Source organism: Cyprinodon variegatus, unplaced genomic scaffold (assembly GCF_000732505.1).
Source record: "Cyprinodon variegatus isolate N-32 unplaced genomic scaffold, C_variegatus-1.0 Scaffold448, whole genome shotgun sequence".
Classification (NCBI taxonomy): domain Eukaryota; kingdom Metazoa; phylum Chordata; class Actinopteri; order Cyprinodontiformes; family Cyprinodontidae; genus Cyprinodon; species Cyprinodon variegatus.
This window is the reverse complement of record NW_015150901.1, coordinates 134,780-155,420: the sequence shown is the minus strand read 5'-3', so window position 1 is coordinate 155,420 and position 20,641 is coordinate 134,780. Positions and strand designations below refer to the sequence as shown.

Here is a 20,641-nt window from a genome sequence, read left to right as displayed (position 1 = left end):
AGGTGATGATGATGATATTGATGATGGCGATGTTGATGGTGGTGGTGATGATGATGATGATGGTGATGGGGATGATGATGATGATGATGATGATGATGATGATGATGATGATGATGATGGAGGTGATCATGGTGGTGATGATGGCGATGATGGTGATGGGGATGATGATGATGATGATGGAGGTGATGATGATGATGATGACAATGATGATGATGGCGATGATGATGATGATGATGATAATGATGATGATGATGATGGCCATGCTGATGGTGGTGATGATGGCGATGCCAATGATGGGGATGGGGATGATGATGAGGATGATGATGACAATGATGATGATGGTGATGATGATGATGATGACAATGATGATGGTAATGATGATCATCGTCTTCATCCAGCTGTCTGTTTTTTTGTTTTTTGTTTTTCTTTTTTCTTTTTTACTCAGACGGTATTCTGAAATTGCCAGGTGGTGGTAATAAATCTTTCTGAAAACTCGTTTAATTCCTCCTTTCCTGCCGCTGCTGATGAGAAATTAGCCGATTAGAACTGTAAAGCTTCACTAGCACCACTGCTTGTTTGAAACAAAGTTTATAAATGAAGGTGTTGCTTTTAATGCATCTGTTTGCAGGGAAATGAAGATAAATTGATGATGATTGGTGAAGTTAAACCTTCTCTTAGGTCTTCAATCTTCAGGAATACAGCAGTTCTCCTAATGGGGGGGGGGCATCATCTTGTTTATTGCCATTTTATTCCTATAAACTGTGCGTTTGCTTGTCTGTGTGCAGCACCTCATCACATAAACAAATCGCTGATGTATGTAAAAGCACGACTCCAATATAAAGCCTTTCTGGCTTTAATAGTTATTGATTATGTTTTAACTACGCAACTTTAAATGAGGTGTTTGGATGGCAATTTAATTTGGGGCGCCTTGATAAAATGACCTGAATACAAAAAAATGGTTTAAAGTTAATAAATAATGTTGAAGAATGGAGCCCTGAGGTTTGGAAAATCGTTGGTATAACATGGAAAGATGTTGAAATCATGTAAATATATTTTCAAAAAGATGTACAGTATTAATAACCCACACTAGATGATGTGGGTCTCAGTAACCTTTATTGTCATTAAGAGGCCATAATGAGATTTGGTTTGAAAAATTCCTGAAGAAAAAGTCTATGAATAATAAACATTTAAACATTTAAATGGCATTTATGGACAGAATTTTATTTAAGTTTAGACAAGTTTTCAGGACCTGCTAATGGAAAAAATATACCACTGATAAAAAGTCATTTCATTTGACTTGGTGGGCTTGAACTTTGTAGACATTTATCTTCCCATCCAGGAAGCTTTTTCAATTCAAAATGTCAGAATTAGCATTGAGTTTAAAGCTTTATATAGTAGCCAAACAAAGCCTTGTTTTGGCTTAGAAAACATGCAAATTGAACTAGAAGAATGGGTCCACTCCTTAGGAATGGGGAATCGTTTTGGGTTCTTTGTTGGCCTTCAATGCCCGATACTGGGCTATGCCTCTGAAAGGGGGGTCATTAGGGGTAATTGTTGGCTTGGCTGCCCACGGCAGATGTTTGGTCCCCTGCATTGGGGCGGGGGGGTTGAAATGACAGAGGAAGGAATTAAATCTATCGCTGCATTATAGGTTTTTGAGAGCTGGAAGCTAAGTCCACCCCCTCTGTTTAAGGTTGGTTTTTGTTTCTTGATATAGATTCCTTCCTTCACGCCCCTATCAAACCAGCTGTCTGCTTTGTCCAACATGTGAACATTCTAGTCCTCAAATGAGTGTCCCTTGTCCTAACTGTGTAGATGTACCACAGAGTCTTGTCCAGAGGAGGTGGATCTTCTTGTTGTCTCTGAAGAGGTTGTTTGGTTTTTCCAATATAAAGATCAGAGCATTCCTCACTGCATTGAGCTACAGACACCACTCTGCTCATCTAAGGTCTGGGGGTTTTGTCTTTAGGATGCACTAGCCTCTGTCTAAGGGTCTTGTTTGATTTGAAATGTTCTGTGTTTGGAGAAAATCCTCTTGAGTTTTTCAGAGACTCCAGTAACATATGGGAGGGCGATGGTTTTGCGTTCCATCTTCTCACCGTTGTGTTCTGCTGTGTGTCTTTTGGATTTCCTTGCTGGTTTGACAAACGCCCAGTTTGGGTATCCACAGATTTGGAGAACATTTTTTATGTGTTTCTGTTCTTTGTGCCTCCCTCTGGTTTTAGTACGGACATGTTCGGCTCGGTATTATAAGGTTCTGATGACAGAAAGATTTTGCTCCAGCGGGTGGCGTTTTCCACCTTCTACCACACGCATATACAACATTGGTGTCATTTCAACTTGTTGCAAGAAGGGTCAAACATCTGCAAAACCTCTAGAAATTGGGCTATGCTCCTGTAAAGAAGGCAGAGGAGAAACGGTTTGCTACTAGTAGAAATACTAACTGGAAAGAAGAGACCTAAAATGTTGCTTTTTATAATGTTATTTCTCAAGAAGGTTTCCTTGTTTTATTTTCTCGACAGGAAGTGCGTTTCACTCTGGACCGATGCTCAGGGGCAGCAGTGATGGAGAAGGAGGGTCGGGGCAGCTGGCTGACCACGGAGGACCACTCCTCCTGTGAGGTGATGGGCGTCACACCCAACATTGACAGGTACCTTAAAGATCTTAGGGAGCATATCTGTTTTCCATTTTCCAAACAGAGGAGATGAGAGTAAGAAGATGAAGTCAGTCACCCCCAGGGGGGGATTTACCATTAGGCAATACTAGGCAGTTGCCTATGGGGCCCCAGGTTCCTGGGGGAACTCTGTTTCCATGTATGGTTAATACAGCTATTCCTTATTTGGGCACATTAAATATGTTTTGGAAAACAACAAGAAAAGGGACAAGAAGAGAGGAACAAAACATAGAACACATAATGGATGTCTATTCTATTAAAAATTCTGCATCTGTATAATAGGTGTGTTTTATGTGTTGTCTTCTCAGTTCAGGCCCCCTGCCTGTCTTTGCCTAGGGCCCAAAATTTCCTAAATCTGCCCCTCATCACTTCTAAATCCACTTCTAAATCTTCTAAATAGAAATATTTACCCCATTAGATGATTTCTAAATGAGAGGCAAAATGAAGTGCAGTGCATGGGTTGGTAGTTCTGCAGAGCTACTTTTAGCAGCAGTAACTGGATTTAATCTCCATGCCATGCAGAGTTTTATCTGGATTTACAGTTTATTCCATTAATGTCAGGTAAGTTAGAGTCTAATATTGAACTTGGATATAACCCAACAATCCCCTCTTCTGTTCCATGCATTTAATGACCCTCTATGGATCCAGCTCTTGCTGTCAGACAACTTATCCTACATTTAACACAATAATTCATTTATCTTACTTTGACAGTTCCTGTGGCTTTAAGACAAGCCCTGATCATAAGCCATCCTCCACAATGCTTGATGCTCTGTATAATATGTTTGCCCTGAAATTTTGTTTTTTGAAGGATTTTCACAGAAATTGATCTGTTCTTCAATTTCTTCTAGGATTTTTCTTACTTTTCTTTGTTCAGATCGAACTTTGCAAACATCAGTTATGTTGCTTATTCATAAGTCCTAGTTTTCACCTCTTCTCTACTGTTTTAGTGTTTAGTATTTTTTTCCAATTTAATTTTAATTCAGTGTATTTCTCTAGCACCAATTCACATTCAGTCATTCAGTTCATAGGTTTTTCTCCTGCTGGATAAGAAGATAAAGAAGGTAGATTTTGATTCTTCAGAAATCCCTCACATCAAGCATGCTTGCACAGACAGTGGACAGGAAAACTCTCTTTGAACAGGAAGAAACCTCCAGCAGAACCAAAACCAGGCTCAGTTTTGGTAGGCTTAAACTAACAAACACTGTAGAATGAAGAAGGATGATGAATGTCCTATGTCCTCCAGCAGTCCAAGCCTATAGCAGCATAACTATAGAGATAGCTCAGGATAACCTGAGCCACTCTGACTATAAGCTTTATCAAAAAGGAAAGTTTAGAGCCTCCCCTTAAAGTAGACAGGGTGTCTGCCTCATGGACTAAAACTGGTAGTTGGTTCCACAGGAGAGGAGCCTGATGATTCTTTATTCATCTATATATTAAATGGAGAGGCTCATATCTTTTACCATTTTTACTTGAAAGTGTTACAGATTTTGGGGCGAAATAGTTGCCCCACTGATTTCCAACTGAACTGAATGTTTCTCTGTACAGAATAGTGGAGGCCAAACTAGTTAAAAAAGCTTTTTAGCCAGTATTGGCTGGCAGCAGTTGTTTTCCTGGAATCATCGGGGTCATTCTCAGTTTCACACACCAGTGATTTTTGAACTTTTAAATTTACCTTTCTAAAGCTTTTAATGTTGAGGAGAGTAAAGACTTACTGACTCGGCAACAAAGAAATTCAATGATATAGATGGTTCGGTTCAGAAAGATCCTTGTGTGGAGTTGACCTCACTTGCAGATGAACAGTTAATCAATTCCACTTGATTAGTTCTAGGAAATTCAGGTTGTATTTTCTTGATGCAAAGACCTTGTGGGGAACTTATTATCCCCCTTTGCCTTGCATCTTAATGTCCCTAACTCTTAACCACTTTCTTTTCAATTAAAGGATATTTGTGGCCTCGGGAATCTAGTCTGATCTAATATTCTTTCTGTCCCTTCCTGCTCAGCATTCTTCAACAGCTTCAAGGCCATGGATGTAATTTAAGCAGCGAAATCCCTTCAAAATTTCTTCTTAGCTGCTTTGAACTTGGCCTCTTTCACATTGGTGGCCTATTATTTGATTTTTAATCAATTTGTTTTAAATTTAATTAAATCGCAGCAGTTTTGTAACATTCAAACACACAGAAAAAATACCAAGCTTATCCCAGCTGATTAAACTATTGGAGGGTTAAATCAGTCCTTCCTGACAGAAAGGAAACTTTTCTAGTGGTAGGAAATAGTTCTTGTCCTCAAGCTTCATTTATTGGTCTTTATTTATCACCGTATGGATGTGTGAAGTGTTTTACATTTAGTGCCTGATTCAAACACACTGCAGATACATAGTTATGCTACACTAAAATTAGATCAATGCACAAACACAAAAAGAGAAGCATATGGAAAATGTTGCAAAAGGCAAAAACATCCGCAAGTTAAGAAAAATTTAAAACTAGCTCCTCATAAGAGAAGAACTCCAGACCACTAGGGGGAGACAGCCATCAAGTCGTATGGGACCAGAACAAAAGCCAGGGATCCTCGTTGGGCTATATGCCCAGCTCCTTTACTCTCTCATCTTCAGTAGCTTCTTTGTTTCCTAACAAAACAAATGAATCTAGGTGTGTCTGACCTCAGTACCCATCAGGATTATAGTCCTACTAAAATTTACAAATGTTTTTCGGAGCGCCAGACGAACATATCGCAGAATCCAACATATTGCCAAACAACAGTGCTGGAAATCGCTGCTGAAAGTACCAGAATATACAATCAAATATTTTCCACCGGCAGGTTTTAACATTTTCAGTGTGTTTATTTATAAACTGCTTCGCCATTGTTTTAAAAAAAAAAAAATCAGTCAGCCATTATAAGGTGGCCATCACTCTGCTGCTCCGTGCGCATGCAAAAACAAGGATGCTTTTCTTCTTCTTCCTCTCAGATGAAAACACAGCATCATGGCGGGGGTGCAATGAGTGAAATGGAGTTCTTTCTGTAAAACTGACAGACCGTAGTAGCCACGTTTTCTCAGCCATGTCTTTGTCCAAATACGTCGTCGTCATCACCTTTTCTTTTTAGGGTTTTCAGGTTTTGCAGCAGATTGATGTATTTTCACAGCATTTGCACTTTGGTCAGCTTCGTTTTCTATGATATCAGCTTTTCTGTTTTTGTTTTTCTCTGTGTGATGGTGTTTGTAGACCAGACGTAGCTTCTTCCCATAACAAACTAGATTCTTTCTCAAGGTTTATTCTTAACAAGTTACTGTTAACCAAAGTGTCTAGAATTTGTTTTGACTCTAACTGCTTTCCATTGTTGTAAGTAAGGCGGAACACATGCTGCTCAGTCAGAATGGGGCTGAATACTTTACCGTATGATGAACTGTTCTCTCTTTGCAAAGATATAATGAATAAAGAGCCAACTGAGTGAAATCCATCAATCTCCGTTTATTGAACTAGGGTGAATAGTTGAATACTTTTTTATCACTACATAGCATTTTGCATGAGTCGATTTTTTTATTTGAAGTGCTTATTGTTTTTCTGCACATAAATATATAGGAGCAACACTAGAAAGCATGGGATTGTGCAGTAGAGAGTCAAGTCACACTCAATTTGGATCCCTATTTGTAAAAGAGATCATTTAAGTGTCTTCTCCTGGTTTTAAACTAATGAGTCAATTTAAAGAGTTAACTGCTGAGTTGAGTTTGAAAAGGGCTGCTCTGTCTACATGTAGGGAAGTTTGCACATCGCTGACAGGCAGCGCTGTTACGCAGTGTCACACTGAGCTGCCTAAAGACGACTCCTGCAATATCACAATCTCTTGTACCATTCTATGTCAGATTTAACATAAAGTAGTACATCACAGCCATAACAGTTCAATAAATAGCTCATTAGGATCGATCGGTCAAAGGTTAGAAATGTGCCAAATGCTTATGTTCAGACAAAGCATCTTTACTCAGTGTTGATTGGATCAACTCTGAGGCAAAGGAGGGACGAGCTCTTCCTTAATATATGAGGGACGTTCAATAAGTAATTCCTCTGATCAACTTCCTCTTGTTTGATCTAGATGAAATTTGTATGTGCAAGTATTTATATTTCTATAGATTAAGTGGTAAATTTGAGCTCTGAAGTAAATGTGGTTTCTGATTTACTGGTGTTTGAACTGAGCCAAGTCTGAAATGGAGCCTGTTGAGTATCGAGCAGTGATTCGGTTTTTTATGGCCTTTTAAGGCCCTATGATGGAGCATCATTACCATAAGTTATTTTCATCAAAAGTCTCTTGTGCTCTGTGTCCTTTCAAACACAAAAACCAGATCACTGCCAGACACTCAACAGGCTTAATTTCACAATTGACTCAGTTCAAACAACTTTCTAAAATAATTTGTCTTCCATCCAGGAAGCTTTTTCAATTCAAAATGTCAGAAATAGCGTTGAGTTTGAAGCTTTATATAGTAGCCCAAAAACTTGTTCTGGCCTAGAAATCATGCAAATTGAACCAGTGGGGAAGAAAAAACGTCTTTAAACTTGGAAACAAAGTCCAGTGGATTGTTTTTTTTTTTACTTTTTTGGAATAACTATGACCTGAATGACTATTCACCAGCATATTTCAAACAACTTTAAACCCGAAAACACAATTATTTCACAGCTGTAATTTGCCACTTAATCTATAGAAATATTAATAATTGCCCAAAATTTCAGCTAGATCAAACAACTAGAAGTGGGTGAATGCCCCTCGTAAAATCGGAACATATTTACCTCTTATATGTTCAGGTGTATCAGGGGCGGCAGGTAAAAGAAGCTTTCAGAGCTGTACTCTGGTGTTAGTCTGCTTGGGCAATTAATTGCAGTTGCAATATAATCACAATTTAATAAAGCACAATTTTCAAATTGCAGAGGCAATCAATCTTGGTCATTTTGCATTCAAAAAGAGTAAGTAGCTAAATTTATCTCTCTGACCTTTTAGCTAGTATTAATATGACTAAAGTGAGTTTAGAACCACAAAGACATTAAGAGAGGAGCAGGGGAGTGTGGCCTAGAGGCGGATGTAACCTAGTAGTTAGGGCATTGGGTTTGGAATCCGGAGGTTCTGAGTTCAAGCCCCACTGTCATGATCTGCCCTGATAGCTGGCCTTAATTATTCATTTCATTTATCCCCCCCACCTGCCCGGTTCCTGATTGTTCCTTATCCAGGGTGTGTTCTTTTATATTCGGCTCAGCCCGGCTATCTATTCCAGATCATTGTTTGTTTGATGCCTGTTTGTTTGTTGGTTTCATTAGTTTGGTTTATTCCAAGGTTTATGTCATCGTTCCTGGCGGCCAGTGGATTGAGAGGTGTTTGTCTTGTCTCCTGATCGCTCCTAGGTGGAGACCAGTTTAAAGTTCTGCAGTTATCTTGGTACTGTAACAGTTGTAATTGTGTACTGTCTCTTTAAGATACTCTAGTATTGCTACGTGCCACTGCTTCTCTGTAGAGAGACGTGATGAGACGTGAAACTAAAACTTTGTCATGAAACATTTACATGATTTGGGTTATTGCAAAAGAAAATTGAATTACAATTGCAATATTGGTTTAATACAATCACAAGTTTTATTTTTGGCAAAATTTTTCACCTCTTACTAAACTCTCATAAATTGGCTAATTTGGGTAAGTATTATGGTTAAATGATAATAACCCCTTTATTGTCCTAGAAATTAACCAACACAAACACAGTTGAATCCCAGTCGGCCTCAGCAGATGGTCGCTCACACTGAGCCTGGTTCTGCTGGAGGTTTCTTCCCATTAAAAGGGAGTTTTTCCTCTCCACTGTCACTACAAGCATGCTTAGTGTGAGGGATTGCTGAAGAGTCAATGATTTGATGCAATCAATTGGTTTTCCTTAGATAGAAAACTTTGAATCAATCTGACTGTATGATCTAGTTGAACTGTAGAGTGCCTTGAGATGACATCATGTGTTGTGAATTGGCGCTATAGAAATAAACTGAATTGAATAAAGCATGACAGTTCCTTGTGTAGTTTTATTGTGGCTGATGATCAGTCGTCTGCAGCAGCATAGCTGGATAAGACAGTCCCTGGGAGAAGCATTTGCTCTCCCCGTTTGAAGTTAAAACAACGCAGAACATTCCTAGCAGGCCTAATGCCTGTAAGTTAATATAAATAAAATGATGACATTTACATTTTTCTAACAACAACCAACCATCTTGTTTTGGGAAGTGTGGATCAGATTCAGACTTCTGGAAACTTTCTGTCTCTGCTCTGAGTGAATTAATGAAGAAAACATTTTACTTTCAAACAGATTAATACCACCAGATACTGACTGACGATTATCAGTGCTCATACGTATTGAGAAAATGAGTAGTGTGAAAGATGAATAAACAGAAATGTTTCAGGTTGCAGGTTTATTTCTCTAAGTTTTGACTACCAGAGACCTTTCGGTTTAACATGTTTGAATGTCTCGTCCACTTTGGCCTGAAATTCTTCATGCTTGTTCCCGTTTCACTGCTGATGCTTCTCTGTGTCTCTGTTGGTTTCTTAGACACCTAAACATGAGTCAAGTGCTCCAGCTTGGAGGTGTGAATGAGGACATCCCCTTCATCTATCCTCAGCTTCAGCACAAACACTTCACCGGCTGCATCCGTAACCTCATTGTGGACAGCAAGGTAACGTACAGTTGGCCGTCCAATCACACTCTCTCACCCTCAAACAACCAAAGCAAGCACTTAAACATCAAACTCACACCTGCACTCCAGCTGATAACAGCATTAATAACACCTTCCCACATTCCCAGTGCCCTGGTGCCATGTCAGAGCATTTTCTAAACTTTTAACTGGAACCTCAAAGTCTTTTCAGATGCTACAGACCTGCTCTCTGACGGTGAAATGAAATATCAGCCTTTGCACTACTGCTTGGCCGTGAAAATCCAAACGCAAGCCTGTCTGAACCAAATCATTTGTGCATTAGCAGAGGGCTCTGGTAGGAAACCTGTGTGTGAACCTGCAGACTTCACATGGTGACAGAATCAGCTTTTTCTGCTGCAGAAGCCGGTTAGCATGAGGCTGGGATTTCATCTGCTCACTTTAAAGCTAAATGTTGGTTCTTCAATTGCACTGAAGTCTGGTTAGGAGAAAACACAGCATAAGAAATTAGCTTCTGAGACAGAGAATTTGCTCTCTTGTTTATCTGATGCTCTTTTTTGCATTTTGAATTTAAATATTTTAGTGAATCAGAAATAGAATCAGTTATAGTGTGATTTACCATTTTGAGGCTTTTAGCGTGCGATGGACGGCCCTCCTTAAATCATACTGGCCAAAGCTCCTACCTGTGACAGTAAATAACTCAAAGAGCTCAAGAAGTAATCCAATGTTAACTACCTAAATGATGCATGCAGTATATATAGCCCTTCCTTGTTATGCACATCCTTGTGACGGTTGGCATATGGTGTCATTTTCTACTCCTTCAAACTGTAAAATCCTTGCAACAAACTAAAATAAAATAAAACTGAAATACTCTCTAAAACCAAACTACGATTCTCTTATATTTGGTGAATTTATGTTCGACTATTTTTGCAAAAATATGTTGTTGTGCATGAAGGGGTTTTGCATCTAAGCGCTAAATTTTCCCATCTTACCTGCATTGTTGCCAGGTTGGGATGTTTCCCTAGCTGGCAGATTAGGATGGCCGCCTATGAGTAAAAATAACCAAACCCAACAACCAAAGCCAGTAAAGCCGCATTATAGAAGTGTTGGTGATGGTTGAAGATAGATCGGTTAATCCACAATTTGTATTCATATTGTGTTTCATATTTGAGACGCACGTGTTTGACTGTGCTTCAAATTATTTATTTATTTATTTATTTTTGGAAGGGGGGTGTAAGTTGGCCGGTGTAGATGGAAACATGCCAGGGCCGATAATCGTTCCCAGTCCGGGCCTGGTTCTGTGTGACCTCATTAAATGGCTAAAACATCTAAAAATATTAGAACAAAGTATGAGCACAAAACTGCTCAGAATAGTTTTTTTTTTTTATATAACTATCCTACCTCCGAGACGTCTACTGAATCCCAAACCGTCCCCTAAGCACTGAGACTTAAATATCAGTGTCACTCCCAATGAAGTCTACATGCAACTGTGGAAGGAGCCTTTATTGAAGAGAATGGGACGCCTCCTTTCCTCCAACGGAAAAGTAAAGGAGTCGTTGCTATGGCAACACATTGACGCCCAATGTGCGTATCTGTAGCTCTGTGGCGCAGGGGGACATAAAATCAGACATTCCCCCCTTTCTTAAAACAAATCTCTGCAGTCAGATAAAAACATCTCAGAGAGGACCTTCCATTTTGGAATGAATTGTTTTCCATATACCTAACTTATGATCTTGTGTCTGTGAGATGAAGATGCAGCAGAACTTACATAAGGAGGAACGCGTTTCCTTTGCCATTAGGTCGCCATTACACCCGCTGCCACATTCCAGTGTGCCAGCTCTGATAGAGACTCGCTATAGCTGGACGCTCCACTCCCCTTACCCACTATGGGGTTTGGGACGGCCCTAAATGTAGCGGACACTCAGAGGGAACATACAGGGTTCATGTTTAGTGGCCGGTTTGGGATTGGGCCATTAAGTCTCTGAACTAAACACCTGTGCCGTCGGAGCAGCAGTGGTGCTTTTCCTTCTCCCAGTATGTGCACAACACTGGTGTCATTTCAGCTGATGGCCAGAATGGGGAAAACCTCTTCAAAAGCTACTGAACTAAAGCTTTGCTCCTTTTATCTACGACACCAGCCGCGTTTCTAAACCCTTATTTTGCCTAGCACAATTATTTGAAGGTTTAGGACAGGCTACCATGCTCCTTTAATAAGAAAAGATGACTTTAATTCAGTGAAGGTTATTGTCAGTGATTACGAGTCCTTAATGGCCATTCAGTCTATTATTCACAGTTACTTTGATCAATGAAACCATTATATTTTGTTTGATCTCAGGTTATATTTGCTCCAACTTAAACATTTTTAGATTCTTTTTTAAAAATCCAAGAGGGACACAAAGAAAACCCTATAATTGTGGTATAGAGAGGTAGCATGATTTAGCTCAGCCTGAAATCCAGCGAGGGTCTGATCAAACCCTGGCTGCTAATGAGAGAAATCTGTCTGATTTATGTGGGCGGACGAAACGATAATAAACCTCATGAGAGAGGGAAGGGTAGGCGTAGCGATGATTAATAACATTGATGGACAGGCGTCAGCATTGTATGTTTCTGGGTTTTCATGCTCCTTCCTTTGGAGCGCTTTTATTTTTTACTCAATGTGTCAACGTTTCACTTCAATTGCCATGGCAACATCAGCGGTTTCAAACAGGGATGCGAGCCTCTGTGAAGAGATAAAGGTAGTTCACATGGATATTGGCATATACCTGTTTTTTTTTTTATCCTTGCAGCACCAGCAGCTCCATTAAACCCTTTAAATACAGGAGCAGTAAGCAGCGGGGGAGGGGGGAGCTGCTCTGAGGCAGAAGTCTAAGCGAAGGGGAAAAAACGGTTTTTATTTTTCCTGTCTTTTATAATTATGCTTCTATTCTCCCCTCAGGCTGTCATTCACCATTGTGTGCTTTTAAATCTCTCCATCCTCATCCTGTCATTTCCCAGATCGTCTGTCTCCTCTCAGCCTCACATTTAGATTTCTGCTGTTTGCAGATTTCTCTCTCCATTTTTAGACTAGAACTTTGCACTTCCAGCAGTTGGGGTAATGGCTTTCTGAGAGCAACCTGCTCGGAGGTTGGATTGGAGCATTTCTCAGCAAAGGAGAGTTTGACCTGCACTGAAAACATGTTTCCATGTCACATGTTCAATGTGACATGGAAATGTGAATGTGACATTTGATCAAACTCAGACTTGAGCGACTGAAAGTTTATATTTGTCTGAACTGCAGAAGGTTTCATCTGAATCACAAGCTTTAAAGGAGAAGTCTGATTGGCAAGGAATGATCAATGGATCATCATCTCATCTGTGATTTAATGAATTTAGCATTAAAGCTGCAGTCTGTAACATTGAGAAGAGAGCAGACTTCGACTGAAAATTTGAAGAAAAACAGGTTTCACGCCACTCCCCCACCCTCTCTGCTTCACTCATGCCCCACCTCCAAGCTCCACCCCTCTCGCATTGCGACCAGAAGCGTCCAAGCAGCGTACGCGGCATGGAGTGTGAACCAGTAAGAGCGATAACACTCACCTCCAAGCAGCTAGATATAAGATGCTGGTTATACAGAAGTTTGCCGTGTAAGCAGTTGTCGGCAGGGGCAGTAAGGGCAGTTTCTCTTTCGCTGGTGGCTGTCGCTCCGCCATGACTTCCACGCGCGTCCTCCTGACTGCGGCAGCCGGGCGCTGCGGCAGGTTAAGCGGTGAGGGGGGGGGGTGATTGACACTCCATCAGACGCTCCTCTGGCTGTGATTGGTTGTTTTGACTCGTCCCGAATTATTCTTTCCAGATTGAAATACAGGCAGTATGCAGGACCAATTGAAGCAGTTTTTTTCACAGGTTACATATCACATGTACTGCTGTCTGGGCATAGGGACAGTTTTAGCCAATATGACAAAAAAGTGATTTTTAAAAACTTACAGACTTCAGCTTTAATCAGTAAAATAACATTGCGATCACTAACTCTGGGACCGGCCATTTTTGCCCAAATATAAACTTTTGAAAGTACTTTAAATATGAAATTATTACATACTGTTCAACCAATTATAGGGTTTTAATTAAGAGAAAGTTTAATTGGATATGCTTTACTGGAGACTGTTTCTGTTTATGTTTCCTTGAACTCCAGTCGGCCTCAGCAGATGGCCGCTCACACTGAGCCTGGATCTGCTGGAGGTTTCTTCCTGTTAAAACAGAGTTTTTCCTCTCCACTGTCGCTACAAGCATGCTTAGTGTGAGGGATTGTATTTGAGTCAATGAGTGGATGCAATCAACTGGTTTTCCAGAAAACTTTGAATCAATCTGATTGGATGATCTGGTGAACTGTAAAGTGCACTGAGATGAGATGTGTTGTGAATTGGCGCTATCGAAATAAACTGAATTGAATTGAATTTAAGAGGGGGGATCATCGAATGCAGCTTTTCAACGGTCAGTAGCTTCCTGACAGCTTCATCCAGTCACCTCAAAGTCTTTTGAATTTCTGCATCTTGTCTGCAGCACAAAAGGCTGTGCAGAATGCATAATAGTTCAGGGAGCCATGTTTAAGTATTCAGAGCTCCTTTCAGCAGTCAGTGCAGCCGGTCATGGAGGGTTTCCATCAGAGGACCGGTCCTGTGTTCAGTTTTATCACTGGCTGAGTAGACAGACAGAGAGAGTCGTAGTGGAAGCGTAAACAGAGCAAATATGAAGATGGAAATGAGGAGAGTACCCTCAGCCTATGTCCTTCGGCACTCTTTAAAGTTCCTTCTTCGGTTTTTCCCTTAACTCTGTTTGACTTTACTGCTTTAAAGAACTTCTTCTCCCCCTGAAGCCACAGAGCTGCTTGGATCTTGGTTCTGTTTGCTCCTCGAACCGCCCTCACTTTGTTGTTGCTGAGGATTTGTGTCTCCTGTTCATAACCTTGCTCAGTTACTGCTAGCTTCTTCCTTTTCCCACCATCAAACATCAGCTTTGCTGCCTTTTTAACCATCTTCCCCTCCTCTATCTTTTCTTTGTAATGAACTCTTCCCTCTTCTTCTTCTCTCCCTGGTTCCTCTTTCTTCGCCCTCTCCCGTCTTATTATCTCCCTCCTTTCCTCACCTCTATCTCCTCCGTTCAGCTGTATGATCTGGGCTCCCCAGCTGACTGGCAGTCCAGCTCTCCGGGCTGCCTTACCACTGATAGCAGCTGTGTCAACATGGGCTACCCGTCCTGTGGCCATCGAGGTCGCTGCCATGGTGAGTGGGGCTCCTTCAGCTGCCAGTGCGTGGCCGGATACACGGGACACCAGTGTGAGGAAGGTAAGCCAGATCTTTCAAGGACAGTTTTTCTAACTGTCCGGTCGGGGATCCTGTAACAGAACATCACAGCTACACTATAAAAAAAAAATCGAAATCTAGATAAGTCATATTTTCTTAAAATAAGTGCATTTGTTCTTGAGTTGAGGAGGTGAAAGAAACATTTTGCCAATAGAACAAGACAATTTACACTTAAAATAAGAAAACACAATTGCATTGTGTTATTTCAAGTGAATTTGATCTAATTTACCTACTAAAATTAAGGGCATATCCACTTGATTTAACCACCTCATTTTGGGAAATCCTCGCCTATTTTGCATGCCCAACTGGAAAAGCAAATAACTTAGGAACTGTAAACCCAAATTACATGTACCCTACATTATTTGAAAGCTAACACCCTCTAGTTTCTGAATATATATATAATGTATTTTTTTACAGTACTGGTTTGCCACAGGGATCCTAACTTGGTGCCCTATAATATACATTTTTTATCAACAAACTCCCTTTTATATTCGACTGTATGCGGATGATACCATCTTCTGCTATTCCAAATCCAGTATCACTGACATTCAGTTTCAATTTGACACAGTACAGATCTAACTGTAAGAACAAAGATTCAATTCAATTGTATCTAATGATTTTAAATCAAACTAAATTGTAATCAGTGTTTCAGTTGTAGTGGCATAAAAGGTCCTCTGTTTCCATGATAGGTCCTTGACTGGTCCTTGACTGGAAACCAACAGGTCCATCTTGGTAATATAATCCCTGAGATGATGATGTCATTAAGGCCACACCCCTTAGCCAAGCTGTATACCAGAGATACCCTTTATTCCAATAAATTGAAGTAGTTAAAGTAAACATGGAGGCTCCCAGCAGAAAGGGGGGGCTACTCCACCGGCTGGAAGTTGGCTGGAAGCTGAGGGCCATTCGGCTAGTCGACCTGAAGGGGGACTTTGAAACTGGGACTACTGTATTTCAGAAGGAAAATTCAATATCTGGCTTATCCTTGCATGCTAAAACTCTACGTTCATTTTCCAGTTGAGCCATTTCAATATTCAGGCCTCTCGCTTTACCCTTAGCTTTCTCTTACCTCTCATTTACATTCTGTTTAGTGTTGCGCCCATGCCCTTTTTGGCCCCTATACAGATATCCGATACCCGGCTGTGCAGTATTGACTGATTCCGATACCAGACATCCCAAGTCTCCCGGAAGATCCAGGAGACTCATTGATATAGATAGTTGTTAACTGATGCCCGCGAGTCGGATAAACTATCCCGGATTTTACACTCTGTGAGGTGGTGTTTTTTAAGGCAAGTGAGAGCGGGCAGGCAATAATCCGTGCATCATGTGAGGATTAGAACTACTTCGATTGCGCAGACAATAAGAGAGAGAGGAGTGTCAGGAGGAGGTTACTTGTGAAACCTGTGCAGCGTATCTGTCCAAAGTGATGCTCTGTTCAACCAGCGTTCCAGGCGACTGGTTGTCAGAGAGCTGATTGGATCAGCCCAATAAGTTTCCCGTTACTCTCTGGCAGTCACCTAGTTACCACTCAAAGCTGTGCATCCTGTGAAACGGCTGGGGTTGATTCCTCAAGTAAAAAACAAAAATATAGGACTAATTTTACAACAGAATTTACTAAAGTATATCCACATCTAGTGAAGGTGAGGAACAGTGGCGGATCTAGACCAAGTGTACCAGGGGGCCAGCGTGTTTTCATGGGGGCACGGAAAAGCATGAAATAAATAATCAGGGCAAGAGATTCAAATATATAAAGAGAGCTGCATGAAGTGAAAATTCTTTTCAATTATGTTCAATAAAAATTCTATTTCTTATGAGGTCAATATACATTTATAATTTGGGAATTTTACATATGTTTGACTTAATTTAAGTTAAAACTACTGTTTTCTATAAATTTTTAATTTGAACTCAAGAAAAACTGTTAAATTTATCTGTAAAAATTAGAGGATTTTTTTTATTGTTTATGGAAAAAACTAAAACATTTAGCAGATGAAAACTGGGATCCTATCTCAGTACCACTGAAGCTATTGCCTTACTGTTTTTGAATAATTAGTAAATCAGAATTTGTAAAAATAAATAAATAAAATAAAAAAAAATAATAAAAAAGAATGAAGTATTTCAAAAGGACCTATCAGTAACCACGTCTGTTCCAGCGCATATCATCATTAGAATTTCTGGCCCCCGTTGGCCCCTGTCTAGAACCGGCCATGGTGAGGAATAATGACACAGTGGCGAGGTGCACTGTATGCTGAAGTCCCATGAAAAACAGAAAGCACAACCGATGTTCGAGGCTACAAGATTGAAAGTATTGGAAATTGAAAATAAATAATACTAATACTAATACTGTTCTGTTTTGTGTTTTAAGAAATTAATGTTAGTTAGTGAAAAGTTGATGAGAAGTTGCTGCCTTAAGTGTGCGTATGGGGCACGGTGCAGGTCTGTTGTACCCGGGGGGGAAACCATATGTTTGAAATGAATGTGTGTATATATGAAGAACTGTAGACTATTTGGATGTAAAATAATTGCCATCATGGCTTTGTAAAAGCTGCTGCCTACCTTTGTGAATCAGGAAAAAGACTTAAGACTATGACTAAAGTGAATCCATCAGAACTTTTTACTTTTTATTGCCTACCTGGAATGGGTGACAATAGTTGAATAAACATTTGGCTCTCATAATGGTATTGGTGCCCTATTTGTCGGCACACGCCGATACCGCCATTTTAGTATCAGGGCCCCGCCCGATACTGGAATCGGTTTCGGTGCAACACTAATTTTCTTACCACTAAAATGACATATCCTTTGCAATGTCTGAATCAATCAATTATTGTAAGTAAAAGACTATATCTACTGATCTCCAACCAATTGATCTTGTCTATATCAGTTTTTGCAGGTTTAATCTTCGATACTGTTTCAGAACCAACATCAGTTTTGAGTCACTCAGCCTCGAGATGACAATTTCACGGGTTAATATGTATATTTAGTGTATTAGTTAGAATTATCCTGATTATCAAAAAATCATAAATGATTGAGATTAACTTCTTGTGTAGTTTTAGACCCCAGTTTTAGTTTAAATGTTTGCTGTTTTCCCAGAAGTCAAACAGAATTTAGAAAATTTTTATTTACCATTATTTACCTTTTGATTGGTACAGCCCACCATCTGCTCTATGAACTCTGTTTATGTAGGTTTCTCAACATTTTCTAAACATTTGAATCCTTTTATAACCATGTCTTCACGTGTGTGATAAGCTTTATATTGTGTGAATTCTAACTAGATCTTTATTTTAGAGCTTTGTGCTTCTGAATGTTTGGTGTGAATGATTGTGTGTGTGTTTGTATTTTTCCTGAATTGTTCCTAAAATACAAGAAAATACAAACTATTACTAACTACGTTTCAAACATTCAGTAACTCTTGGTCCAAAGCATACATTGGTGTCTCTTTTATTAAAAACGATGGGGAACGTTTGTGAGGAGTGACCCATTTTCCATCCTATTGATAAGCAGAAAGTGAATTACATACGACAATGATATAAACTACAATCTCATTTAAATTAAACAAGAGTAATGTTTGTGTATTTTACTGTATAATATACTTGAAAAATGCTATCAACTGTCTTTTTTTATTGTTTTTTTTTTTTATACCAGAAGATTGAAATCTATTCAGTTCCCTTTTTGACATCATGGCCTCCATTTTCTTCCCCCATGGCTTCCACTGAGCAGATCAGCGGCCAGTTGCTTCTCCCTACCTGCTGCTGCTGTGTTGCTCTCAGAGAACCAGGCGGCATCCTGGCAGCTCCCACATTTAGGACCCTTCTGGACTTGTGAGCTTGCCCATTCTAGCTGCATGGCTGTGGAGGCGTTGGCTTGACGGCAGCAGTTGGAGAGGCCCGTTGCAATGAGCTGAGCTGTTTAATGATCCTGGCCAGTCACCCCACATGTCCCATTTTGAGGAGTGTACCAACGCTTTCTGCTGACCGCAGCACACTGTGCCAGGCGTCTCCGTCCTCCTCCTCTGCCTCAGACTGACACTAATTGACAGGACTTTTCTCACACGCCGTAGAACCAGTAACAGTATAGAAAACACATTGTTGTCATAGAAATATCACCCGAATCCAAACCCTATATTCATACAGCCTTGTTCTGTTTCTAGACGTTAGCCAATAAGGACTCTTTATTATCAATGTGAACAGCTTCTTGAGCCACCGGTGGCAAGCGTCAAACATCCAATGATTTAATGAGCAAAAAGATGAATAGATGAATGATAAACAGCAATTAATCACTCCTGCTATTCATGGGATGACTTGTTTTGTTATTCACCCAAGCAGGTCACATGACTGAGTTTTGGCAACCAGTAAGAGGCTCTTTGGAAGAGAGACGTGTTGTTTATCTGGCTTTTATTTGGACAAAGGCAAAAGCAAAGGAAGCTTTTGTTTTCTGGCTCATCAGGTTCAGACTCTTCGGCAGTGATTCAACTTCAGGAGTCAGAGTCTTTCTTTGGAGATTTATTCCTATCCGTAATTTTTGCTGGTTTCATAATCACTGTCATAATTGTTCATTTCTTAATTGCAATACTTTCCAATCAACAAGAGATTATTGCACAAAAGAGGATAGCCTTAATTTAACAGCCTTTACAAATCCCACGTACAAATGGGTAGAGTGTGTCTCTGTCTCAAGAGAAGCGATTCCAATATCTCTGTGTCTTGTTAACGAGAGATGCCAGAATTGCTTTGAGGCTGATGGATAGCCCTTCTCCATGGTCTCTCCACGTTCATCACAGCCCTGTGTTTTTGCCTCTGCGACCAACTTGGCAGCGGCATGCTTGGCCTCACAATACCTTCATGCTGCCTCAGGAGTTTGGTAGGTTTGATAGGACCCCCTCTTCAGCTTGACATGATCCCTTATTGCAAGTTTTCATCAAGGTGTCCTCCATGGCCAAAGCTACAGGCACCCACATTGACATTAGAGGTAGACAGCACGGTCCTCTCAGACTCCATGTCCACAGCCTGCCTCGGGCTGAGACAAGCTTTCCATCTGCTGGAAGTAAAATAAGTCTGCATGTCTGAATATGGTTTCCATTGTGGACAATTTGTGACCTGGTGAAAACACCACATGTGTTCAGAGGTTGAGGTCTGGTTGTTCCAATCATGTCCCACCAAGTGTTACTGTGGAGGGGCGCTATATACTGTACAGTCTCACTCCCAACTCGTCACATTTAGGCTTGGTCAAGTCCCCTCCGCATCGGAAACTGACGTACATGGTTCATGTCAGGCCGAAGCAAGAACTTCCAAAATTTCCCCATGTGCTGTGAAGTAAAAACTTACCACTAACCAGTCCCTTACCCTTAAACCTAAAGAAACAGTAGTATACCCACCTATATACCCTCGGCCTCTCTCCACAGGCTTCTCCAGCGTAAACTAGTTAGACAGCTCAAGTGGTAAGTCACTGTCCTGCAAACAGGAAGCCTGGGTTTGTATCCCAGCTGGCGGATTAGCTGCAAGTGTGGATCCTTAGGCAAGACCATTCACGCTAATGCCTGCTTTGGCGAGTGGCGTCCTAGTTGTTGGGGCATTCTGCTTGGAATCCTGAAGTTCTGAGTTCAAGCCCCGCTCCAATGGACTGCCACTCTGGGTCCCTGAGCAAGACCAAATCCCACACTGTTCACGAGTCTACGGAAACCGCGGCAGACCAAACCAGATGAAAGTGCGCATTCAGCTCGGCAAAGAACTCATGCTCTTCCTCAACAATCAAGTCCTCAGACATTTTTCTTTCGTTGTTTCTTTCTTTGCACAGGTAAACAGCACATTTCTTCTTCTACGCTTGCATTATCGGCAGGGCAGACGCTGAATGCGCACTTTCATCTGGTTTGGTCTGCCGCGGTTTCCGTAGACTCGTGAACTCGCATGCGCGCGCGTTTAGGAAGTCCTATACACTACTGTTTATGCTCTCAAAACATTCTAAATGACTTCGTTTTGAGTAAATTATGGACG

The 20,641-nt window shown here is 40.6% G+C and overlaps 1 protein-coding gene across 1 annotated transcript in view; it reads left to right on the top strand.

Annotated features, from left to right (window-relative positions):
- Window positions 1–20,641, top strand: part of LOC107093830 (neural-cadherin-like) — a 501,663-nt gene that overhangs the window by 355,834 nt on the left and 125,188 nt on the right. The window contains exons 28-30 of the mRNA XM_015389130.1: window positions 2,523–2,650; window positions 9,225–9,348; window positions 14,462–14,642. Of these exons, the coding sequence (XP_015244616.1) occupies window positions 2,523–2,650; window positions 9,225–9,348; window positions 14,462–14,642 (433 nt within the window). The remainder of the gene's footprint in view (window positions 1–2,522; window positions 2,651–9,224; window positions 9,349–14,461; window positions 14,643–20,641) is intronic.